The 25725-nt window shown below is 40.3% G+C and overlaps 1 protein-coding gene across 1 annotated transcript in view; it reads right to left on the bottom strand.

The window, feature by feature from the left end:
- The window catches only part of LOC126252989 (uncharacterized), a 999773-nt gene that overhangs the window by 68794 nt on the left and 905254 nt on the right, over nt 1-25725 (bottom strand). Inside the window, exons 10-11 of the mRNA XM_049954016.1 lie at nt 19258-19447; nt 2394-2570 (exon numbers count right to left, since the gene is read on the bottom strand). Coding sequence (XP_049809973.1) covers nt 2394-2570; nt 19258-19447 — 367 coding nt within the window. The remainder of the gene's footprint in view (nt 1-2393; nt 2571-19257; nt 19448-25725) is intronic.

Here is a 25725-nt window from a genome sequence, read left to right as displayed (position 1 = left end):
CGTGATATGCAGAGATGCACACACCCTAGACATAGTACTGAATGGGAAACAGGCAACCATATCACTAAGTAGAGTGAAACCTGCTTATATGCTTCAAGACACTCCGGCGATGTCAGTGTCGCGCAGCGATCAGCACAAGACAACGATGCAGAACCCCACTTCGCTACCTCTGCAGTCAATAAAGCAGCAGCCTTGATGCACCACGCGTTCTGGCAGACAAGGGCACTTCCCTGCCCGCTACAGAGAGGAACATCTGAGCTCCGCTTTCACCAAGGGGGCTTATGGGGAGACTACCGCACACGTCGATCGCAGCTGACGTGTAAAATTCACGCCAACCACAGAGATTATTCTCCACAGTTCGCACGGGAGTCACAGAGAAGAGAGCCGTCAACTATGATTCTCATACCTACCTTTCTACTCTTTGTTGTTGATTCCCTTTTATGTATTCTCTTACTTGACAACCTGTTATATGTGATGAAATAAAAAGAAACTTGAGTTCAGACTCCGTTAGTTTCCGATTTCTAACTGTGTTTGCGTGTGTACACACCTACTTACGCAACATGACTTACTGCAGCAGAACAATTGTTGCAGAGTGAAACAAAACCTATGCTGTAGCTATGACATTCTCTGCAAATTCTAATTTCTCCGTAAGGTTAGGTTCAACAGCTGTAAAGTATTTTATGAAATAAATTTTAACCATCAGCTGTTCACTTGTCCCAATAGTCATCTACTGGTTTCAGTTAATAACCACCATCCAGGATGTAGAGTACAAAAGATTATTTAAAAGCATCCCTTATTCCTTTGAAGCTGTACAGTACCGAAATTATCCAGTGAAATTGTACAAACACTTGACAGAATTTGTCTCAGAATCCTTACAGTCATATCTCATCTCAAATAGTCAAGACATCACAGGGAAAAAGAAAAATTCTTCATCTCTGGATTGCTAGTCATGCTATGTAGGTAGGAAAGCTTCTGTTGGGTTTTGAATATTGTAGCGAGGAACTGGAAGAGTTGAAGCTGTGAGGGCAGGTCATAAGCTGTGCACAGAGAATTCATTTAGTACGAGCATTGCCTGTGAAAGGTAAAAGCCAAGGTCCTAGTCCACTGTAGTTGTAACTTGCCAGCAACTTTGCCATCAGCCAGGTTACACTGGAGATTGAAAAATCCATTCTAGATCTTTTGGACGAGTTAGAATGTTGCAGGCATGCTAGATTATTTCACTCAAGAAACCGGTAACACCCATTCACTATGATTAAGGAAGAACAGAAAGAAATTCTGCTATCAGTTTATAAGAATATAATGGAAAGCTTTCCTACAGGTTAAGCCTGTAATGCTAATAATAATGGGTCCTGTAAAGAGATAGTTATAGGTCTGGCATCTTTTGAATGAGTGTCTGGGTTGAAACATATCTTGTAAGACAGGGCTTACTTTATTTTTTTTATCATTTTATGAAGAAAAAAAATTAATCTGTAAGAGATTTATGTTTCAACATGTGTATGTATGTAACACAAATTAGAGAACAGATGTTAGACAGTACATACAATACACATTAAATAAACTCTAGTTCCATTCATTTTTCTGAGAAACAAAAGAAAATGTAGGAAGCGTCAGTTTCTCTTTGTGCTGTTCACTACTGTTTTCACTGTCAAATGATTAGAAGGTTCCTGTTTTACTGTCTGGATATTTTCTATTTTACTGAAAAACAATAATCCGTATATTTACAGCTAATGGTATCTGCATTTAATGTAGAAACCTTTCTCAGTAACTTATTGACTTTATATTGATGATTTTGTGTGTTTGACGCAGATGTATCATGGAGTTGTACAGTCACTGCTTGTAAGTGGAATGAGCAGTTGCTCACTGCATCTCGTCCTTTAGATATTGTATTCTCAGTAAGTCGGACCTGCACACGTAGTTCACAAGGTTCGAATCACTATGTTTTACCACTTTTGAAGTAGAATTCAAGATAGTATTTTCACTGTCAACAGACCTTCAATCAGCAATGAGGTACAATAGGTACCAGACCCTGATACATCAGTACATCATGATACCTAATTGTGAAGAATGTTAATGAACGTGATTCAGTGCTACAGAAAACTTTATTACATCTTTATGTGTGAAATATCGTTATCCACATCATGCTGCTGCCCTTGTACCATGTCTTTTACAAGGTCAAACTTTTAACAGAATTTAAATATTTCTCTTACTTTTTTATCTGCCAGTAAGGAAACACACATTTTAGGAGACTTTTGGCATGATATTGTTTATTACAGAGAGATGCTATGATCAAAAGGGTAAACAGTGCAGAACATTAAACAATATAAATAAGAACTTTGTGTGTCAAGGAGAGAAGAAAAAAAAACATTGAAAACATTTATCTTTCTGCTACATACCTCATATATAAAATACTTATCAGCACTCAATGACATAGGCTCACCCTCATTGAGTGGTTCTCCTTTGATCAGCTCTTTAATTAGTTTCTTCTTTGCGCTGTCTAAGCCAAACATTTTGAAGTCTTCATCAAAACGATTTGCTAGTTCATCAAATATTTCAAGTGTGCTAGTTTCATGCTGAAACAGAATTGGGTTTTATCTATTATAAAATGTCTGAAAATTTGTGACAGGAAAACAATGGTTTTGCTTTCATTACAAAAAAATTGCAACTGACAGTCATATTTTTATTTATTTGATAAACCAAAAACTGAACAAATAAAAATTACTGCCAGCACCAACAGAAGATTTTGTATAAAAAATTAAAAAGATTGCTACTTACCATAAAGATGACATGTTAAGTCACAGATAAGCACAATTACATGACACTTACACAAAGCTTTCCCTGAAGCCTTCACCAGAAAAAGAGAAACACACACACCATTCATACACACAAGCAAGCACATAGCTCATGCAGACATGACCGCCAACTCCGGCAGCTCGGGGGAGAACATAACTATCACATGGGATGGAAACAGCAATCAAGAGGGGGTGGGGGAGAATGCTTTCTGCTGGAGTTTGCAGGGACTAGAATGCCAACTGGTGCAGCATCATCAGGTGGTTGTGGATCAGGGAGATGGGAAAAACAGATCAAAAAAGGAGAGGAGCTGGGAAAGATTGGTGGTGCATTGGCAGAGGGTGACAAAGAGGGTGGGAGATGAGAATGGGGAGGATATAATAGGACAGACGGGGTGGAAACTGTTGAGTGGAGGGTGTAGGACAGTATGTTACTGTAGGTTGAGTTTGGGACAATATGAGAGCTGAGAAAGTGTTGTAAGGATAACTCCCAACTGTACAATTAAGAAAAGTTGGTGGTGGAGGGGGGGGGGGGGCATTCAGATGGCTCAGGTAGTGAAGCAGCCATTTAAATCAAGCATGCAATGTTCAGCTGCATGTAGTGCCATGGTGTAATCTAATTTGCTTTGGCCACAGTTTGGCAGTAGTCATTCATGCTGGTGGACAGTTGGTTGGTAGTCATACCAACATAAAAATCTGTGCAGTGTTTTCAGCTGCAGTGATTGCAGCTGCTTTCACAGGTAGCCGATCCCTGATATGGAAGGATAAACCAGTGACAGGACTGGAACAGGAAGTGCTGGATGGGTAGATTGAGCAGGTCTTGCAGTTGGGTCTTCCACAGAGTTACAATCCTTGTGGCAAGTGGTTGGGGTTGGGGTTGGGATTGGGATTGGGAGTGGCATAGGGATCGACTAAGATGCTTCCGAGGTTGCAATGCAACACTACTTTAGGAGGGGCAGGAAGGATTTTTGGATAGGATGTCTCTCATCTTGGCATGATGGAAGGTCATCAGAGCCCTGGCAAGTGATGTGGTTCAGTTGTTCATCTCCTGGGTGGTATTGTGTGATGAAGGGGCACTCCTTTGTGGCTGGTTCTTGGAGAAGATGGGTGGATTGTGGGTGTAAGGGGGAATAGTATGGGAGATCTGTTTGCAGACTAGATCTGGGGAATAGTGCCTGTCAGGCTAAAACCCAATCCCACATCCTATGTCTCATATGCTGCCTGAACCATATCCCCAAATGGCCTAAACATAAAAATTCTTCTCTCTGGATCCCACCCCGCCTTTCACAACAACCTTCACCTTTTTAGATTCTGCCAGTCCCTGCCCTAACAAAATTGGTACTGCAAAAACAAATGTCCATAGCACAGGCATCCCAGGACCACCCCTGTTCCCTCCACAAGATATTATCACTGTGCAATCCCTGCTTCATACATTACATCTTTGAAATTGAATCCCTTGCTCTCCAGCACCTGGAGGAGCATTCCTGACACCACCTCCATAAGTTATCCAACTTGCTTACATCCTACTGGTGCCCTGCGGCACCACTATCCAACCCCTGTCCTACCCACAGTGATCTTCCTTGTCCAACTCTCATAGCACTTAAATACTGCCTAGCTGACCTTCACTTGCCACACCCTCCAAAGCTCCCTACCAGCACTCCACCAAATCCAGAGCCAAAACATTCCCATAATACTGTTGTCAATCCTTCCACCAAAACCCTCAGCTCCACAGAAGTTTCAGTCCCATCCAAAGACCTCACCTTTAGCCCTATACCCAAATTTAAACATGCTGAAATTGTCAAAGATATACTATCCCTCTCCTGGTCCTGCAATGTAAGCACTTCCCTGCTGCCAATTATTTCAACCAAAACCAACTTAATTCCAACATTAAATCTTGCCTCTCCAGTCCATAGCACTATCCAACTGTGATCTCCCACCCCCTTCCAGCAATTCCTTACTTCTGACTTTGCTTCACTATCCTTCCCCAGGTCCCTTTCTCAGAACACAAACCTTTCAGCAGAAGAAAGAATAGCCATACAGAACCTTAAAACAAATCCTGATCTAATCACCCTACCTGCAAACAAAGGTTCCACCACTGTTGTTATGTATCGCAATGACTACCTGGCAGAAGGCCTCTGCTAATCATCTGACTCCTCCACCTGTAAACTCTTCCAGAGTGATCACATCCCAGAAAGCCAACACAATCTCCAATCCCTGCTTAAAGCCATAGGCCCTTCCCAGAACCTCTCACAAGATCCCATTTCCCTCCTCACACCTATGACACCCTGCCCCAAAATCCACAAATCCAAAAATCATGGATGACCCATCATGGCTGGTTATTGTGCCCCAACTGAAAGAATTTTTGTCCTCTATGACCAACACTTCCAACCAACTGCCCATAATCTAGCCTCCCATGTCTAAGATAGCACTTCCTTCATTGACTCCATCATCCCCAGGCCTTTGCCTCCTGGATCCTACGCATCACTGTTGATGCCATCCCCTACACACCAACATCCCCCATGTCCTCCAAGTCTCTCATGGCAGCATGAATGAATAAAATCTTCTTGGTTTTCAAGCTGTGTCAATTTGAATAAAATTTTTGATCTTTTGATGGCTAGCTTCGCCATCATCGTCAGGAATAAAACTACTAACTGCCAGGGCAGGCACTATTTCCTGCTTATATAGCTACAATTACAGTCCCTGGCACCAAACAAAGAGGACCAAAACAATGTGTGTGCAAGTCAGTTGGGCAGCTCACAGCAGCTCCGGCCTGCTGCAGGACTGAGTGACGTCGGATGGTATGAGAAGCTGGCGTCACATCTGAAACTTCCACTCCCGCCTCCCTACAAGTGTTAAGCATCAATTGTTGCTTCCTTTTGACATCCAAAGCCTGCCCCCATGCCCTATTCAGTGTGTAACCCCAGTCTCTGTTGAAACTGTTGCTGTTCATTCTAATCTCAGCCACTTCTTTTGTAATGGAGACCCAGTATGTTGACACATGAGCTAAGACTGGCATGTTCTCAAACTGTATTTTATGTTCATTTTTGAGGCTGTGCACAGCTACATTCGACTTTTCAAGCTCCCTTTGCTCAATATGTCTCTTATGCTCAGTACAATGCTCTGCAACTGTGTGAATTGTCTGGCCTATATAGATGCTGCCACACTCTCAAGGACACTGTACACATGAAGAGCTTTCTCATCTTTAACAGAGTGCATCCTGTATCTTGAGGGTGGGCCGGAACACTGGTCTCAATCCATGTCTCCGCAGTACATGTCCTAACTTGCTGCTCATTGCCCCACAGTATGGCGGGAAAGCCATCAGTTTGGCTTCTTCTGCTGATTCACAAAGCATCCTTCTTTGATGACACTCTAAAGCATTTGCAATGTCTCTTTTGCTGTAGCCATTCTCCCTGAATACGTGCCCAAGTGCTGCAATTCAGACTGCAGGTGGTAGTCATCAGAAATAACTTTAGCTCTGTGTAGTAATGTGTTCAGGACCGTTTTCTTGTGTACAGGGTGGTGAAAGCTACTGGCGTTCAAATATCAGTCAGTGTGTGCCAGTTTCCTATACACTGAATGACCAAGCCAGCCTCCTGCCTTCCACTCAACTAAAACATCTGAGAACGGTAGCTTGCCATCCTTCTCCATCTCGATGGTAAATTTAATGTTGGGTAGGACACCATTCACAAGATCCCTGAACTACTGCAGTTTATTTTTACCATCAGGCCATATCAGGAAGGTATCATTGACATACTAAGGAAGCATGACAGACAACACCACAAAGTTCAGAGCCTTCTCCTGAAAGTGCTCCATGAAGAAATTTGTGACTGCAGGAAACAATGGTGAGACCATGCTGTGCCATCCATCATGTCATAATATTTGTTATGGTACAAGAAGTATGTTGTCAGAGCATGACAGAACATCTTTGCAATTCCAGGTGGAAACCTTGGGGCCAAAAGATCCAGCGTGTCTTGTACTGGCACCCTCATATTAAGTGGCACCACGTACAGACTAACCATTATGTCATTTTGACCTATTTTCATTTTCCTTGAGCATTTCAACAAATGGCTGCAAGTTCACAACTTGGTGTTCACAATGATCCTGTTTTGGCGCTAATAATCCTGCAATATGTTTTGCCAGTCTCTAGATGGGCGAGCTGATTGCACTAACAGTGGGCCGAAGAGGAACATGGTCCTTATGTATCTTTGGCAGTCCATAAAGCCTGGGAGGTCTGGCAGCATGAGACAGTAATTTGTTCACCAATTCATCTGGTAAACCAAATTCCTTTAATAATTTCTCTGTCTTCTTGACTACAGCCTGTCTCTGATCACGACTAAGCTTCCGGTATGCGTCATCATGTAATAAGTGTAGCATCTTCAGGCCTTCAGTGTTCAGAACCACAATGCATTTCCTTCGTCAGAATTCAAGACAAGATAAGCGTAAGCCACATTGGTCCTCCTGACTAATATTTGATTCTGGTGGCTCAGCTTTTGAAAATATATGGCTGGTGGTTAGTCTGACATACTCAGCTGCATCATGCAGAGATGCCAAATGCACTGCTCTATTACACTAATAATCTGCAAAATTGGCAGACATGGTGGGACTGTCACATAGCCATTGTTCAGTTTTTGTTTGGAGAGAATAACAATTGTTCTGTTGACCTTATCATTATCCATGTCAGTTCCTCCACAAGTTAAGCAGTCAGACTTGTGACATTGCTTAGACATTGTCTTGCATAAACTAGCATGCTGTTGTGCTGCAGTGGCCACATCCACCCATTCCCAGTCAAATGGCAACAAAGTTGATGACAATCAAACAGGTTTCTGGCATTAAAATCAAGCTCATATCTTGTCTGCCATATCCACTGTCTCACAATGGCATGAATTGTCCTCTTCAAAATTCTGTACACTGCAGCAAAGCAAGGAATTACTTCCTTGTCCAAGTAGCATTGCAAAGATGCTAAATAATTCAGCAGATGTGATTTCTTTTTGTGCAGTTTTTCCAGCAGTCTCCCACTTGCTTGCCAACAAATGAAATACCACCGCTGTTTTGAACACTGAAGGCTACCACCTGGAGGTGCTACATTTATTAGAAGATGATGCATACCAGAAGTTTAGTTGTGATCTGACACAGGATATAGTTAGGAAGACAGGGAATTTATTAAAGGAATCTGGTTTACCAGATGAAGTAGTGAACAAATTAGTGCCTCACACCATCAGACCTCCCAGGCTTTATGGACTGCCTAAGATACATAAGGAACATGTTCCTCTTCGGCCCACTGTTAGTACAATCAGCTCGCCCATCTAGAGACTGGCAAAACATATTGCAGGATCATTAGTGCCAAAATTGGATCATTGTGAACACCAAGTTGTGAACTTGCAGCCATTTGTTGAAACGCTCAAGGAAAATGAAAATAGGTCAAAATGACATAATGGTTAGTCTGTACGTGGTGCCACTTTATATGAGGGTGCCAGTACAAGACACGCTGGAGCTTTTGGTCCAAAGGTTTCCACCTGGAATTGAAAAGTTGTTCTGTAATGTTCTAACGACAACGTACTTCTTGTACCATGACAAATATTATGAAATGACGGATGGCACAGCAATGGTCTCACCATTGTTTCCTGCAGTCACAAATTTCTTCATGGAGCACTTTCAGGAGCAGGATCTGAAATCTGTGGTGTTGTGTCTGTCTTGCTTCCTTAGTATGTCAATGATACCTTCCTGATATGGCCTGATGGTAAAAATAAACTGCAGCAGTTCAGGGATCTTGTGAATGGTGTCCTACCCCATATTAAATTTACCATCGAGATGGAGAAGGATGGCAAGCTACCGTTCTCAGATGTTTTAGTTGAGTGGAAGGCAGGAGGCTGGCTTGGTCATTCAGTGTATAGGGAACTAACACACACTGATCGATATTTGAACGCTGGTAGCTTTCACCACCCTGTACACAAGAAGACGGTCCAGCACACATTACTACACAGAGCTGAAGTTATTTCTGATGACTACCACCAGCAATCTGAATTGCAGCACTTGGGCACGTATTCATGGAGAATGGCTACAGCAAAAGAGACATTGAAAATGCTTTCAGGTGTCATCAAAGGAGGACGCTTTGTGGATCAGCAGAAGAAGCCAAGCTGACAGATTTCCTGCCAAACTGTGGGGCAATGAGCAGCAAGTTAGGACACGTACTGCAGAGACATGGATTGAGACCAGTGTTCTGGCCCACCCTCAAGATACAAGATATGATGCATCCTGTTAAAGATGACATAGCTCTTCATGTGTATGGTATTCCTTGAGAGTGTGGCAGCATCTATATAGGCCAGACAATTCACACAGTTGCAGAGCATAGTACTAAGCGTCAGAGACATATCAAGCAAGGGGAGCTTGAAAAGTCGACCGTAGCTGAGCACAGCCTCAAAAATGAACATAAAACACAGTTTGAAAACATGCCAGTCTTGGCTCATGTGTCAACATACTGGGTATCCATTATAAAAGGAGCAGCTGAGATTAGAATGAACAGCAAGAATTTCAACAGAGACCAGGGTTACTGACTGAGTAAGGCATGGGTGCATGCTGTGGATGTCAAAAGGAAGCTACAACGGATGCTTAATACTTGTAGGGAGGCGGGAGTGGCAGTTTCAAATGTGGCACCTGCCCCTCATGCTGCCTGATGTTACTCGGTCCTTAGGTGGGCCATAGCTGCTAAGAGCTGCCCAACTCACCTTCTGGGTATGCATTGTTTTGGCCCAGTCTGGTGCCAGGGGCCATAATTGTAGGTATATAAGCAGGAAATAGTGCCAGCCCCAGCAGTCAATAGTGTTAGTATTGACAACGATGGCGGAGCTAGCCATCGAAAGCTCAAAAATTTTATTCGAACTGACGTGGCTTGAAAGCTGAGAAGATTTTATTCATCCTTCATGTCCATGATCTTACCACTATTGAACACTACCTCTACCAACTTCCTTCAGACTCCAGTCCCACTACCTCATCCCTCATACATCATTCTAACTTTATCCTAACCTACTACTATTCCTCCTTTGAAGGGACGGTATACAAACAAATCCACGGTACATCCATGGGCAGCCACATGGCACCCTCCTACGCCAACATGTTTATGGGCCATCTAAAGGAGACCTATGTAACTTCCCAAAACGCCAAACCCCTAGTCTGGTTCAGGTTCATTGATGATATCTGCATGATCTGGACTCAGGGCCAAGACACCTTCACTTCATTCCTTCACAACCTCAATGTCTCTCCCATCTGCTTCAGCAGGTCCTCCTCAACCCAGCTGGCCACCTTTCTAGAAGTTGACATTTTCCTCTTTGATGGCTCCATTTGCACCTCTGTCCACATTAAACCCACCAACCACCAAAAGTACCTGCATTTTGACAGCTTTCATCCCTTTCACACCAAAAAATTGGTCCCACGTAGCCTGAACACCAAGGGACAGCATATCTGCAGTGACAAAAACTCCCATGCCCAGTATGCTGAGGGTCTCACCAAGGTCTTTACATACAGGCACTACACTCCCCCCCACCCCCCCTCCCCGTCCCCCCATCCAGTCCGCTAACGGATCTCCTGGGCCATTTCCCCTAGTCTTCCCACAGCCTCCATGAACCAGCCACAAAGGAGTGTCCCCTTCATCACATAGTACCACCCTAGACTGGAACAACTGAACCACATCCTTTGCCAGGGCTCCGATTACCTACCATCATGCCCTGAAATGACCCACAGCCTATCCAAGATAGTTCTCACCTCTCCTAAAGTGGTGCTCCATTGCCCACCCAACCTCCACAACATCATAGTTCTTCCCTATGCCACTCACAGTCCCAACCCAAGTCTGTAGTGGCTGCACTTCAGTTTCTCTTTCAGTGTAGTGCAGTGCAAAGTAAGAGTTTTGTTGTGTGCATGCGAGTATCAGTATCGTTATTGTGCAGCTGTCAATCAGATTTCTGGGTCAGCCACCTGAGACGCTAATATCAGTGGTGAATATTCCGAGCCATTAGAGAGCTTTATGATTTTTGTGTGTGTTCTTGTGTTGCTCTTATCTTAGCAACAAGAAACAATTTTTAGTTCAGATACATTTTGTGTGTACAAAGATTGCATACCGTACAGCCATGGGCTTGCTATTTATTTGCAGATAATTCCTTAGGCAAATGCAATAAAGAGACAGTTCAGATATGCAATAATATGTCATTTCATGCATCTACAGGCTAGACAATGAACTGGTCAATGATGACTCTAGCAGTATGACCACAAGCCATTTTACATTCACATTACTCATTCACATGTAAATATGGCTACACGCTGATCATCTACAATTTTTTTAGTACTGTTGTGAGGTAATAATTCCTACCCACAACTATTTCATATTACAATAACAGACATTCTTCTATGGAATAGGAGGAGTTGCCAAAGAGAAACTTTTTTTCATTTGTTTTCAAATTTTATTTTGCTGTCTGTCAGACATTTTATATCACTGGGTAAGTAATCAAAAAATTTGGCAGCAGCATTGTGCACCTCTTTTTGTGCTAAATATAACCTTAAAGTGGAGAAATTAAGGTCATTTTTTCTTATGATGTAGTGATTGTGTACATCATTGTTCCTTTTGAATTGCAGCAGGTTATTTACAACAAACTTCATGATGGGCTAAATATATTGTGAGGCAGTAGTCAAAATACCAAGCACCTCAAGCAGATGTCGACAAGATTATTGCGGGTGAGAACCACATATTATTCTTAAAGCACATTCCTGAGCAATGGACACTTTCTTTCTTAAAGTTGATTTATCCCAGAACATTATTTCACATGACATTACTAAATGAAAATTTGCAAAATATATCAACTTCCTGATTTGTGTGTGTCTCTCAGAGGTTTACAATGATTTGAGATGCAAATGTGGCTGAACCAAGTTGTTTTAGGAGTTCCAAAATGTATTTTTCCAGTTTAAATTCTCATTAATATGGATACCTATATTTTTGTGGCGTTTCCACCCTACCGTATTTACTCGAATCAAAGCCGCACTTTTTTTCCGGTTTTTGTAATCAAAACAACTGCCTGCGGCTTAGAATCGAGTGCAAAGATAGCGGAAGTTCTTAAAAATGTCGGTGGGTGCCGCCACAACTTAGTTCTGCCGTCGAATATACGTAGCGCATGCTTTGTAGGCACAAAGATAAATACTGGCGCCAAAACCTCTGCGTCCGTAAATAAATTAAAAAAAAAAAAAAAGGTGTAAGACAAGCTTTTTTTCTCCGCGCCGAGTTTCGACCACTGCATTTTCATACATTATCCAACGAAGTAAACACAAATTCCGTATTGTTCATCTTCGAATGTAACAGCATTTCAATGTACTATGAAAACCCGACTGGCAAGAATGTTTAGGATGTTTATCAATATGGCCAACTCTACGTTCTAAATTTTTTCCTATCTGTGAGAAGAGATGGTCGCTAATAGGAACTTTTATAAATTGTGAATCACATGCAGTATTCTCGTCACCATAAGAATAATACGAATATAAACATTTTGCCATGTATTGTTTCGTGTTTACTGTTATCTGCCGGTTATCTAGCGGTTCTAGTCGCGCAGTCCGGAACCGCGCGACTGCTACGGTCGCAGGTTCGAATCCTGCCTCGGGCATGGATGTGTGTGATGTCCTTAGGTTAGTTAGGTTTAAGTAGTTATAAGTTCTAGGGGACTGATGACCGCAGATGTTAAGTCCCATAGTGCTCAGAGCCATTTGAACCATTTTTGCCGCTATCTCATTTAAATCCTGTCTGCGTAATAAACCACAAAACTAGAGTGAGACAACAGCAAACGCGGAAGAATATACATATCATGTCACGTTTATATTCGTATTATTCTTATGCTAAACAGTGATACAGTAAGAAATGAAGCGAGGAAATTGACAAGATTTTTAAATCTAAGATGACTCTAATTTCTGTGCAGAATGTAATGTACTAAAGAGACGCCTGCAAAGATTTTCAAACGGAGAAAAATTTTCGCTAAACTCTCGTTCAGAACATCTTCTATCATACGCAGTCTATTATTTGGTTCTTGTTGATCATTATCAAAGAAAGCAGCAGTGTAAGTAACAACAAGTACCTGTCTCTTGCCATTGTTTCGCTAAAGAGACGATTCCTCTCTTTTTTTTTATTATCGTAAGCGGCGGTGGCGCGCACCCCCAAAGCAAGCCATGCCGCGAGCGGCGACAGGCCGTAAACACGCAGTATCAGAGTACGACAAACAATGCATGACACAGTACAGTAATGCATTTTCAGCGTAGAGTGACGTAAACACCTATAACAAAGAAAACTGCGCTTATCAGATCAAAGAAAAATAAGCAATTAATTCAATGCAGACGAAGCATGTGAAAAAGGAAGGGTACCCGTATAAATACGGACGGAGCGCCAGACGCATAGCAATGGCTACCTGGTAAAGCTTAACTGCTAAGCTTACGACTCGAACCAAACTACTGTAGCTGTATCGTCATTCATTCGACCTAAATTGACTCATATTACAGTGGACCAACTTTGTTTCGATTTGGAGACACGGCCTAAAACTTTTCTCTCCCCTTGAATTTCGAGTCTCAAATTTCAGGTGCGGCTTAGATTCGGGAAATTTTTTTCCCTTGATTTCGAGTCTCATTTTTCAGGTGCGGCTTAGATTCGAGTGCGGCTTAGACTCGAGTAAATACGGTAGTTGTTATTTCCTTACTATGTGTTACACTTCTCATTGATGTGGTAACTCTACAAACACAGAACAGAAAATGATGTGTCTTTTTGAAACTGAGGTTGAGACCATTCACAGAAAACCATTCAGTAAAACTTCAATCTTTATCATTTCTTCTGTTGCTATATGTATGTTTGGATGGATTACAATACTAGTGTCACGTGCAAAAATAACTAATTCTGCTTGTTTTATGTTGGGTAGAAAGTTGTTTACATATATGAGGAACAATAGTGGATATAAGGTTGAGCTCCCCCATCAGAAGAAACCCCCATGCTTACATTGGTTGAGTTATTACGTATAGCTTTCGGCTTTCTTTTAGTGAGGTATGACATTATCCACTGATTGACTAAAACACAAATTTCATAAAACCTCAGGTTATTGAGGAGAATACTGTCATTCATGCAGTCAAATGCCCAAGATAGGTTGCAAAAAATACCAATTGGTACTCTTTTGTTATTTAGCACTCCTGAAATTTGGTGAGTTAATGTATAAATGGCATATTTAGTTGAGCAACTTTTCTGAAGTCCAGACTGTGATTTACTGTGTTGTTGATTAGGTGGGATACTATTCGAGAATACATAACATTCTCAAAAATTTTGGAAAATGATGTCAGTAGTAAAATGGGTCAGTAGTTACTGACATCTCTCCTATCACCTTTCTGATAGAGGGGTTTACCAATGGCATATTTCAAACTCTCTGGAAAAATGCCCTCAGCTGGTAATGCACTACACATTCCAGAAAAGATCATGCTTATTGTATAGGAATTTCAGAAGGAGAAGTGGGAGAAGCCTCCATACGATTTTTCTCTTGAACTGTTTGTCCCCTATATTTTCTACTACATTAAAGAAATTATTATCAAACATATCTGCTACTTGTAACTGACTCCATGTAGTCATAAGTCTGTTGTCAGAAGCACCGATTTCTCACATAATGTGCATGTTACTTGATTTTTTAATAACTTATCTTCATAATTGTGAATACTTTTTGTAGTGTGCAACTATGACACGATCTTTACTTGTTCTTATCAACCCATACAATTCCCTTTCCCTTTCAGAAGATACTTTAATCGCTCTACTGATCCATGGTGTCCTACATGGCTATTTAATGTCCTTTCTGATTAGCTAATGTGGAAATCTATTTTCAAAAAGATGTGTATTTATCATGGAACAGATTAAATTTTATGTAAGTATTTGGTTCATAATAAATTTTGTCCCAGGTCATCTCTTGTAAACAATTTTTAAAAGTGTTTCTCCTGGAACCAATATTATTCTAATTAATTTGAACTGAGTATCTATACTCTAAGGCACTATTTCATTTATCATATCTGTGGATCATGATCAGAGACAATATTTGGTACGGGTATATAGTTGTTTTCTTGTTTTGAGGTGCATCAAATAAAGTGTTATCATTTAGGGTCCTACTGTCTTTAACCACCTATGTTAGAGAGTTAATTATTGGGATCAAATTTTAGAGTGCAAATAAGGTTTCCAGATGACTTTTCATATCAGAATCCCTTGGAAAAATCTACATTGCAATCACAACAGACTATTAACCTCTGGTTGCTGTCTGACAGAAAGCATAATAGCTCCATCCTGGATTTTCCATTGTTTGAGATAGCATAATAGGGAATCCACATTCCTCAAAACAGTTCAAAATTTCCCTGTGGGGATCTATACACAGTTACTATTAAAAGTGGACTTTTTTCAGTGTTAATTCACAAGCACATACTTCTCTGTGCTGGTCACTAGTAAATGTACTTGTGTCGATGTTTCTGAACTTGTATACTGTCTCTGTGTAACAACTTGTTTCCCTATATTAGTTGTACATGAGTAAGATGTTATGGTGTGACCTTTTATATTTAGCTTCTCCAATGCTGTTTTCAGAGCTCTCCAAATCTTCCAAACAGACAAGATGCTCTTCTACCCTATTGGTCAATCCTGTAATATCCTGATGAAATAAGCTAACCTTACTGTTCTGTGCATTCTTAAGCATTTTGTGGGTTCTTGTGTTGTTTTACCTACTTTCACAACAGGGTGCCCAAATTCCTGACTCTAACCTACGAAAGGTACCCTTCTGTCACCACTGACACCAAGGATCTTGCTTTGGATGTCAGTGTCCCTGTAAATTTTCAGCAAGGCACTCAGCCAACCTATCTTTACCCCTATTTTTCAGGTGTAGGACATGTCTAATATATCCACATCTTGAAACTGTAGCAAAGGGTACTGCGCTCATATGAGATTTCAGTTCAGTCAGCAGCAGGCTGCTCAGCTGTGCTAACACAGCTCACAGCAGTGTTTACCCAGGATCAGTCATGGCACTCCAGGACCCCAAAAAAACTGACACTTCTGTGTAAAGTTTCTACTCCTTTTCCATTGAGGTCACCCCTAATGCTGTAATTTTTGTCTTTAGCCATGTTGTTTTCATTTAAGACTATTCCTTACATCCTGTGTCACTTGGCTTCACAAAACTTGTCACCTGGTACCCTATTCCTAATTTGTCCAGTACAATCTGGTCTACAGCCCTGTCATTGCTACTACCAAGCAGCAAGACTAATTTCTTCCCCCATCTCTTTTGTTACCAGCATTAACTTAGTTCCTCTGCTTTAAGTCTGCTACACCCAACTGTGATCAACAGCTAAATGAGGGCTTTCCTCTTCTACTTCAGGTAAAAAGCGAAATTTACCAGATATTACAAGCTCATATGTGGTAGAAGAAGTTGAAGAGCTGTTTTCCTTCCACCCATTAGTTGTTACTTTTACTCAGTTCCAGTCATTTCCCCCCCTACAAACTATCTGTTTCAAATTTTGTGTGATCTAATTCAGCCTGAAGGACATAAATCTTTGCCTCCTACTTGGCAACTGTCTTGTCTTTTATTCAAAGCCTGCAGTTCCAAGGGAGATCCTCATTGAGTTCACCATTACATTCCCCAATACCATCGTCCCAGTGGAATTTTAGCCCACAATACACACATGACTAGTACTACTGTACTCAAACTGACAATTATGATAACTACTTCTAGATTACTTTTTATATGTACATAGGCAAAAAAAAGACAGACAAAAAATCTTCTTACCAAGTGGCAGCAGAACACACACATAAAAGAAACTTATAATTAGGCAAGCTTTCAGAGCCAGTGGCTGCTACTTGAGGCACAAGGGTTGAAGGGGAAGGAAGAGAGCTGAAGGAAAAGGACTGGAGAGGTCTAGAAAAAGGAGCAGATTTTGGGAAAGTCGCCCAGAACAGTGGATCAGGGGAGACTTCCCGGATGGGATGAGAAGGAAAGACTAATTGTTGGGGACTGCATTGGATGAGATTTGAAAACCTGAGAGCTTAAAAAAAAAAGTTCAAATGTGTGTGAAATCTTATGGGACTTAACTGCTATGGTCATCAGTCCCTAAGATTACACACTACTTAACCTAAATTATCCTAAGGACAAACACACACACACCCATGCCCGAGGGAGGACTCGAACCTCAGCCGGGATCAGCCGCACAGTCCACGACTGCAGCGCCTTAGACCGCTCGGCTAATCCTGCGCGGCTGAGAGCTTAAAGGTGGAAGACAGGGTAGTATACAAGACAGAGATTACTGCTTAAACATCGTGCATGAGTTAATAACATTAAGAAGCTAATTGCATTGTATGTAACATAGTTGCACGGAGGGCAGCGAAAAATAGACAAATAAGACAATGAAATATGTAGAAAACTAAAACAGGGTGGAGAAAAGAGTAGTTACTATGAAGAAATACTGAGACAGAAGAAATTAACATAAATTAAGGTAAGGTGGGTGGTGAGAACCAAGAACATGTTGTAGCTCTAGTTCCCACCTGTGGAGTTCTGAGAAACTGGTGTCTGGGAGGAGAATCCTTATGGTGCATATGGTGAAACAGGCACCAAGGTCATGATTGTCATGTTGTAGAGCATGCTCTGCAACAGGAAATTGTGTGTTGCCAGTATACATCCTCTGCCTATGCCCATTCATTCTAACTAATAATTTGGTGGTAGTCATGCTGATATAAAAGGGCAAACATGTTTACATAACAGCTGGTATATGACATGTCATTTCACAAGTGGCTCTCCCTTCGATAGTAAAAGTTTTGCCAGTTACAGGACTACTATAGTTGGTGGTAGGAGGGTACATAGGGCAAGTCTTGCATCAGGAACAGCCACAGGGATAGTACCTGTAGGGTAGGGAGAAGGGTACATACAGGAGCAGTGCAGCGTTGACAAGAATATTGAAGACATTGGGAGGGTGTCAAAAGGCTATTCTAGGTGTGGTGGGCAAAATCTCAGATAGAATGGATCTCATTTCAGGGCATGATTTTAGGGAGTCATGGCCTTGTTAAAGTGTGTTGCCAGTATTAATACATTCCGGACCAGGATAATACTGAGTGACCAGTGGTGTGCCCTAAAGTGATTTTTGGAGGGATCAGCAGTATCAGGATTGGATGTGATGGCCTGGGAAATCTGCTTTCGAACTTGTCTGGTGGGGTAATTATGTCCAGTGAAGGCTGAGGTGAAAATAGTGATGTATTGCTGTAAAGAGTCTGCATCGAAACAAATATGTTTGCCTCGAATGCCAAGGCCATATGGGCAAAGAAATGAGATGAACAGTTGGTATGGTACTAGGAGGTGCCATTAGATCGCAACTGTTATCAACTAAAGGCTTGCTGAACAACTACCACAAAGTGTAGGAGGTGTAAATGTCATAAAATGTACTTCAGTCTTCACATCCAATATCATCTTGTGATTAATAAAGTAGCAATGCACCTTTCCCAAAGTTACAACATAAATTTAAGGTGAATATTATCTGTCACAGCAATGAACACAAATGTCTTACAAAAACTTATTGTCTCACTTGCGCATTCATATTATTGAAGTCATTATTTTCTCTTGTGTTCTGGAGAGAGAAAATAAAGTGAAAGGATAACTGAGCTAGTGAGAGTTTTTGTTGCAACATGCCAGACATTTTATGCTACTTCATCTTTTATTACAAATAATATTATATTTGGATAATAGTTATATAAACTCTAAAGGAATAAAGGATGATAGTTGGAATGCAGTGGAGAAACAGCAAGAGTCCAGAGCCTGCAGCAGTAGATGTTACAGTGTCAGAACAAGGTGGAGTGGAGTCAATGCTCTACATCAGAAGATCTGCTGGAGCTGGCAACAAGATAGCAAAATCATGAAACATCTGCCAATATGTTCTCAAGCTGGAAACAGCCTAATGTTGTCTGTACATTATCAAAATGCTAATACTGCAGTGTAGTGCTACATGAAGTTGGCCAAGACTCCAGTTTGGTCTAGGAAAATCAAATTTATTATGAAATTGTTATTAAACTTTGATTTTGTGTGTGTTAAGTTATTTGGTACTTAAGAGAAAATAGGTACCTTGAAATTATGCCACATCACTATGATTTTGTGTGATGTACATAACGGAGTGATGGTAGGGTAATTCATGAGAAATTGTACAGCTTTTTTCAGATCAAGAGGAAAGTCCATTTGGCTTCCTTGAAAAAACAGCATCTACCTCAGCAGTTCTTTAGTGGCATCTGTACAGCCTATGCGTAATGTAGTAGGACAGTTGTACAACTGACCATTAATGTAGCTTTGCATATTGTCCACCTTAAGGATAACAACTAATAACTTTTCTTGCAAATCCTTGACAGCTTTATTAAGTAAACTGTTATTGGTACTATGAAAATTATTTATCTCAAGAAATTATTTAACTTTTGATAATAGATTACCTTCCATGATGGATCATAGTCACTAACAAAATGTTCCCATGTATGAGAAAATGGGCCATGACCCAGATCATGGCAGAGTCCTGCAATCTGAACACAAAGAGCTTCTTCTTCAGTTACAAGCCTCTCATTTGATGTATTGGTAGAATTCTGTTCTAATGCTTCAAGCATCCGACTTGCTAAGTAGCATACACTGAAACAGCATACTCATTAGTAACAAAATATTGTGCATTTCATTCTTTTTTTATTCGGTCATATGAAACAAAAACACATTACAATTTCTATAATTAAACGTATACAGCATCTGTCCCTTGTCACACATAGTTAAGTACAAATAAATAATTCTAATTTTATATTTTTTTTGATCAACATTTTGTCAAAAGCAAAGATGATGTAGAAAGAATACTATTTCTGTTCATTTCAGTCCAATTCATGAGGTAGAGGAGGAGAAGTAACAAAGAAAGCATGTTTAGCTATTTCTTAATATGACTTAAATAACCACTCAAATCTGACATCAAGATAGTACATTTTTACTAGAAATCTTTTATGCCTCACATGAGTTACATGTCACAAACAGTGTAGTACATATCTCTGTGTTATAACAACTACTTCCATACTGCACAAACTAGACTATAGTATCAACATTTTTTTTACAAAAATCTTTTATTATTTTATATTTAAGAAAACTGAAAAAACAAAAAATGTAATTTTAGTGCCCATTAATATGTAAGCTTTGATTTTATTTTGACTGTTTTTGTTCTTTTTGTGTATTTCACATTTTGAATAAAACAATGGAAAGTACAGGTTGGAATATCAACAATATTTTGAAAAAGATAGACTGCTACTTCCAGTAAAGATGATGTGTTGAGTTGCAGATGACATGTTGAGTTTCAGACAAGTATGAAAGAAAGACCCTTACATATGAGCTTTGGCCAAGGTCTTCTTTGGAAAGGAAAAACAAACACAAACATGCACAAGCATACGCACAAAAGCAAGCACACTTCACACACATATGGATGATATTTCCGGCCACTCCAGCCAGGGGATGTAGTTGGGAGAACTTCGGGGATGTCACGGAGGCCTGAGGCTCTCTCTTGGAACCGCAAAATAGGCAGTAGAAATAAAGTGAAAGGAGATTGGAAAAGGAAGATCTTTGCCCTTCAGACACACATGGAAGTAGTGAGGAAAAAACTGGTGAGGATGAAGGAAGGCAGTAGATTGTAAGTGCCAGTTAGTAGGAAGGTAGGACAGAGGGGGACACAGTCTGAGAGTTTAGTTGTGCCTACCAATAACAGGTTCTAGTTATCACCATCAGAATTGAAGGGAATGGGAAAGGAGCACTGGTGCAGACACACTGAAATACAGCGTACCTTGCTATCATAAAATGAATGTAAAAGCTGCTACTGCAGGACTACCTTCAAGGGTGAGGGGTCACATATTTAGAGCTGGAATGGCACTCATTTTAAAGCTGCTAAAGATCTGAACTCAATTACTGTAGATAAAAATTTCGAATTGGCAGGTATCCATAAAAATTTAATCATTCTGTGCGTGTAACATTCACCTAGTGGTAAGGTGAACCCTTTCTTCAACAAATTAATTGAAGTCATGAAAAGGGTCTCAGCCCCTGAGACTAAAATAATAATATAGGAAGGCATGAATATTAAAACAGGTGTTGGGGTTAAATTAGTAATAACTTCCTAAACACACTGAAAACTTCTGGCTTGGCACAAATGGTGAACACTGCCACCAGGATATGAAACAGTTGAGTATTAGTATTAAAACATATACTTAGAGATACAAATAGGGAAAACTGTATAGTATTTACAAGTCTTTAACTCCCTGGTCATTGTAGTCAGATAATAAAGCTAAAGACAGGCTTGGTAAAGTCCACAAAACTACATATATACAAAAAGATCTTTTCAGAATGCCAATTACATACTTTTCCTGGGCACTGGAAAAACTGACCTGAGATGAAGTGTAGTTACTAAGTTCTCTGAATTCTACACAAATAAATAAATTTTTAAGGAGGTTAGATTAGATTAGATTAATACTAGTTCCATGGATCATGAATACGATATTTCGTAATGATGAGGAACGAGTCAAGGAGGTATTTCTGAAAGTAGCCACTTTAACAGCAACAGCTAAGAAAAATAGGTGGATAACAATGGGTTTTAGAAAGTCCTCCCAGAAACTTAAATTTCTCAGTTCTTTGCAAAAGCAGTACACTAACCCAGAATTCCCAAATTACTATCACAGTTATGAAAATATATACAGGACAATACTGCTTGCAGCAAAAAATCGTTCAATGACAAAATACAGGGTGTCTCAAAATGAATATATGGGATTTTGCTACATTCAACCAACAATTATAAATAATATATCAAATGAAAGAGCAACTCAAATAGTTTTATTTGTATACCTGCATGCAAAGGGAGAAGTATGGATCGATCAAGAGTGACTGAACGTGCTGAATGAGGTAGAGTCTTTCACCCGTAACCCAAGAAATCAGTTCGGAAGGCTAGTCATGAATTAGCAGTTCCAGTGATGTCTGTGTGGAGACTTTTAAGGAGCCTCATATAATGTCCTTGTCATTTCCAATTATTACATGCTCTAAAGCCTACAGACTATGGTTTACGTAACAACTTTGCAAACGAACTTTGCTGCTCCATCTCTAGTGACATCGAATGCGACAGGACGTTAAACCCAATCTTCCTTCATCCTTGCGAATGTTGCTCACATTGAACACTTGTAAGAAGTACTGTTTGAGCTTCTCTTTTATTTGACATATTATTTGTAGTTATAAGTTGAATGTAATAAATACTACAAAGCCTTAAAACCCGTGTATTTATTTTGAAACATCCTGCAATATACAATGCAGAAAATAGATGTAGAACAGTCTGGGATGCCATAAGACATGAAACTGAAAGGATAAACAAGTACAGCACCATTAAAAAAAAGGAAGATGAGTGTAGAATAATAAAAAAGTCTTCAGGAATTTGGAAATTTTGTAAATAAGTATTCTTCTGGTATTGCATAGAAGTTTCAACAAAATATTCCTAAAACGCTTGTAGCAACTGCAAGGAATTACACTGCATGCACAGCGATGTTTTCCATAACAGAGCTTGAAATCAGGAAGGCAATACAAAAATGTTTTTAAAAAATTAAGAAGTCAGCAAGCATAGATGAGGATCCCATCTCTCTTCTGAAGGCCTACATAGACAACAAACAAATCTGCTTTCATGAATACAGAGTACGTAAAGTGTGCACAAGTTGTGCCCATAATAAAGAAAGGTAATGTGGAATCACTGAAAACTACAAGTCAGTTTCATTCTTGTCAGTCTTCTGAAAAACAACTGAATAAGTCATGAAAGAGACTAATGAGTAAGTGCAACCTTTTTAATGAAGCACTGCTTGGTCTCTGAAGCGGGAGAAGTACAATATCAGCCAAAACATAAATTCACAGAAGCGGTACCTGTACCTCCTGACAAGGATGGCTGTGTTGAAACATATTCTTATAGTTGTTCAAACCTTTTGACATTGTGCATAACAGAGAGAGAATCAGTATTTGAAGCTGACTGCAGTACAATTCTACTGCTGCCACCATACCAGGTGTAGAAGTATAAACCGGAATTTGGTTGCAATACTATTGTTTGAAACTGACAAAACAATATTTTACTCAAAATAATCTCCATTGCTATTTATATATTTCTCCCACCTCTCTGGCAGGCTATGGCGGCCACGCCAAAAAACGGTTCTGTTGAAGCAAACCAGTCAGCGAGCCATTTTTGTATGAATTGAAGCATTGTTCAGTGAGAGCGTGACCCAGTGATGCAAACAGATGATAATCAGATGGAGCCAAGCCTGGGAAATAAGCCGCATGCACTAGTATTTCCCAACTGAATGCCTCAATCACTTCCCTGACCTGTTTTGTTGTGTGTTATGGGCGTTATCGTCGAGCCATATGACTGTGTTGCCTTTTTCCATATTTAGATCTTTTCTATGTAATGCTCAATTTAAATTGATCGTTTGCTTTTGGTAGCAATCAGAGTTAATGGTTTCATCAGGTTTTAGCAGCTCATAACAGATGACACCCTTTTGATACCACCAAACACAGAACATCATCTTCTATTCAAAGCAATTTGGTCTTTCAGAGGATTCATCCCCAATTTATGATTATTAGGATTCTCAAAACATATCCATTTCTCATCACCTGTCACTGTTTGATGGAGAAACAACTTTCTTTTGAATCTGGCGAGCAGCATTTCACAAGTGGTCTATCAATTTGCTTGCTGTCTTTCATTCAGTTCATGCAGAACCCATGTTCCCACTTTGTGCACCTTTTCCATAGCTTTCAAATGAAGAGACACAGCTTTCTGCATCACACTCAATTATTCTGCACATTCCTATTGAGTTTGAGTATCACCTTCATCGAATAAGCCTGCAATTCATTGACTACCAACTTTTTTGGCGGTTTCTGGTGCTCGTCATTTCTCACGTGAAAATCACCACTTTTTAACATTTTGAACCTCTCGAAACAGTGTGTTTTCTCAAGAATATGTTTGCCAAAAGCTTTGACAAGCATTCGATATGACTCCACAGCATTTTTTTTTTTTTAAATGATAATAGAAATAAAATGCTGTCCTTAAATCACACACACACACACACACACACACACACACACACACACACACACACACACACACACACACACACACGTGTTCCTCAGCGTAGTGTGTTAGGTTCAATATATCCCAATGAATTTGTGGACAATATAAGACATGGGTATATAGTGTTTTTGCTGATGACAGCAACACTATAGTCATTCAGAACTCTTGATAGAGAAAGCAAATGAAACCTTCAAGGATGTTAGGAATTGGACAGTAGAGGATAAATAAACATTGAGCAGATAGAAAACAAACAGCATGCATTTCAGTGCAATCCTGGGAAAAACTGTTGCACTGAGTACAGATGATAAATCTATAGTTTGTGTAAGGTTGTTAGGGAAGATACTGACTTTTAAATTAACATGTCTGTCACACTGACGGAGCGGTCCTTGACTCAGAGTCATTCAATAACTAGAGCAGCAAATTCAGAAACTGCTGTGCAGGTCATAACTCAGCTCACTCATGTTTTGGCTGTGAAAGCTGCATCTCAGCAGGCCGCTCTCACATCTGTGCAGACTTTTCAGGTGTTTGATGGCCAGAAAGAGGACTGGGCCACATATTGCCAACAGTTGGAATGCTCTTTCTGGTATACACATACAAGGCACACAGCACAGCAGTCCCTTTATGGCATGTTTGGGTACAAAAGTCTTTCATTTATATTGTCCATTTTTCCCAGACCTTTGTCCGGATCACACCAACAATGAGTTATTGGTGGAACAGTTAGATGAGCATTTTTATAATGACAGTTGTTTTTGGACACACCAAATTGTACCAATTTTATGGTTAGTGACAGACAGTGTTTCCCACAGTGTTTGAGAGAGTGTGTTCATGAACAGTAATCATGGCTGGGCACCCAAGCTGGCCACCTACAGACTGGTTGTTTGCAATGTTGTCTGTTTCTTGTTCATAGAACTGTGTGGCGGAAGTCCCTCTACTCTCACCGAGCCCTTGCAAGTGTCTTCTTTGGATGCCGACCCTTGTGGCATCCCTCCTGCCATCACTGGCCCTGTCACAGCCAGCCCTATCACTGCCAGTGTTATTGACTCAAGCTTCTCGAAGTGTTGTCATCACTGGTCTTATTACAGTTAGTTCTCTTGATGCTGCTGCCACCAGATCCACAGCCATCCTGATGGCCAATGGCCAGCCTGACTATACCTGCAGCAGCGGCACCCAGTGCCGGTGGTTAATGTACTCACACATATGAAGGGTTCATTACAATTCAGTGATTTATGTTAAAACATTGTGTTTTTTTATGGTTATCTGCAACACCAAACGCTCAAGTAAAGTCACAAGCTTTCACATCTGCTGGCACGTGTGATGGTGATGGTTCACATGGATACTGACATCATAGCCACAGTTGTTGATTGTTGAGTGTTGTAAACACAACCAAATATACAAATCTGACTATCAGTGGTACATTCTATGTGTAATTAATATGGAAACCATTTTGACAGTGACAAATAAGCCCTAACTAACATTTGAGGATATGGAAATTCAAATCATTAAGGAAAAATCACTATCACTAATAGCAAAACAGAATAGTTGTAATGTGTATAGTAAAATCACCAAGGCACTGTGTCTGAAACTGAAGAATGGGACCATGAGAAGAACCTAACATATTTCAGCAAACCAGATGCCACCCCTACACAGCACTCCCTTGCAACACCACCGAAAAAAGCAAGAGGCAGCTATCTCACATTTTCTTCACCAGTACCAGGGGAGACTTTGTAGGAAATATCAGCCACGGTATGGTGTGAACTACAGTTAATCATATACAATGTAATAAAACTAATGTAACTCTATTCAC

This window comes from Schistocerca nitens, chromosome 4 (genome assembly GCF_023898315.1).
Source record: "Schistocerca nitens isolate TAMUIC-IGC-003100 chromosome 4, iqSchNite1.1, whole genome shotgun sequence".
Taxonomy (NCBI): domain Eukaryota; kingdom Metazoa; phylum Arthropoda; class Insecta; order Orthoptera; family Acrididae; genus Schistocerca; species Schistocerca nitens.
Note: the sequence above shows the minus strand (reverse complement) of the source record. Positions and strands in the feature narration are given on the sequence as shown.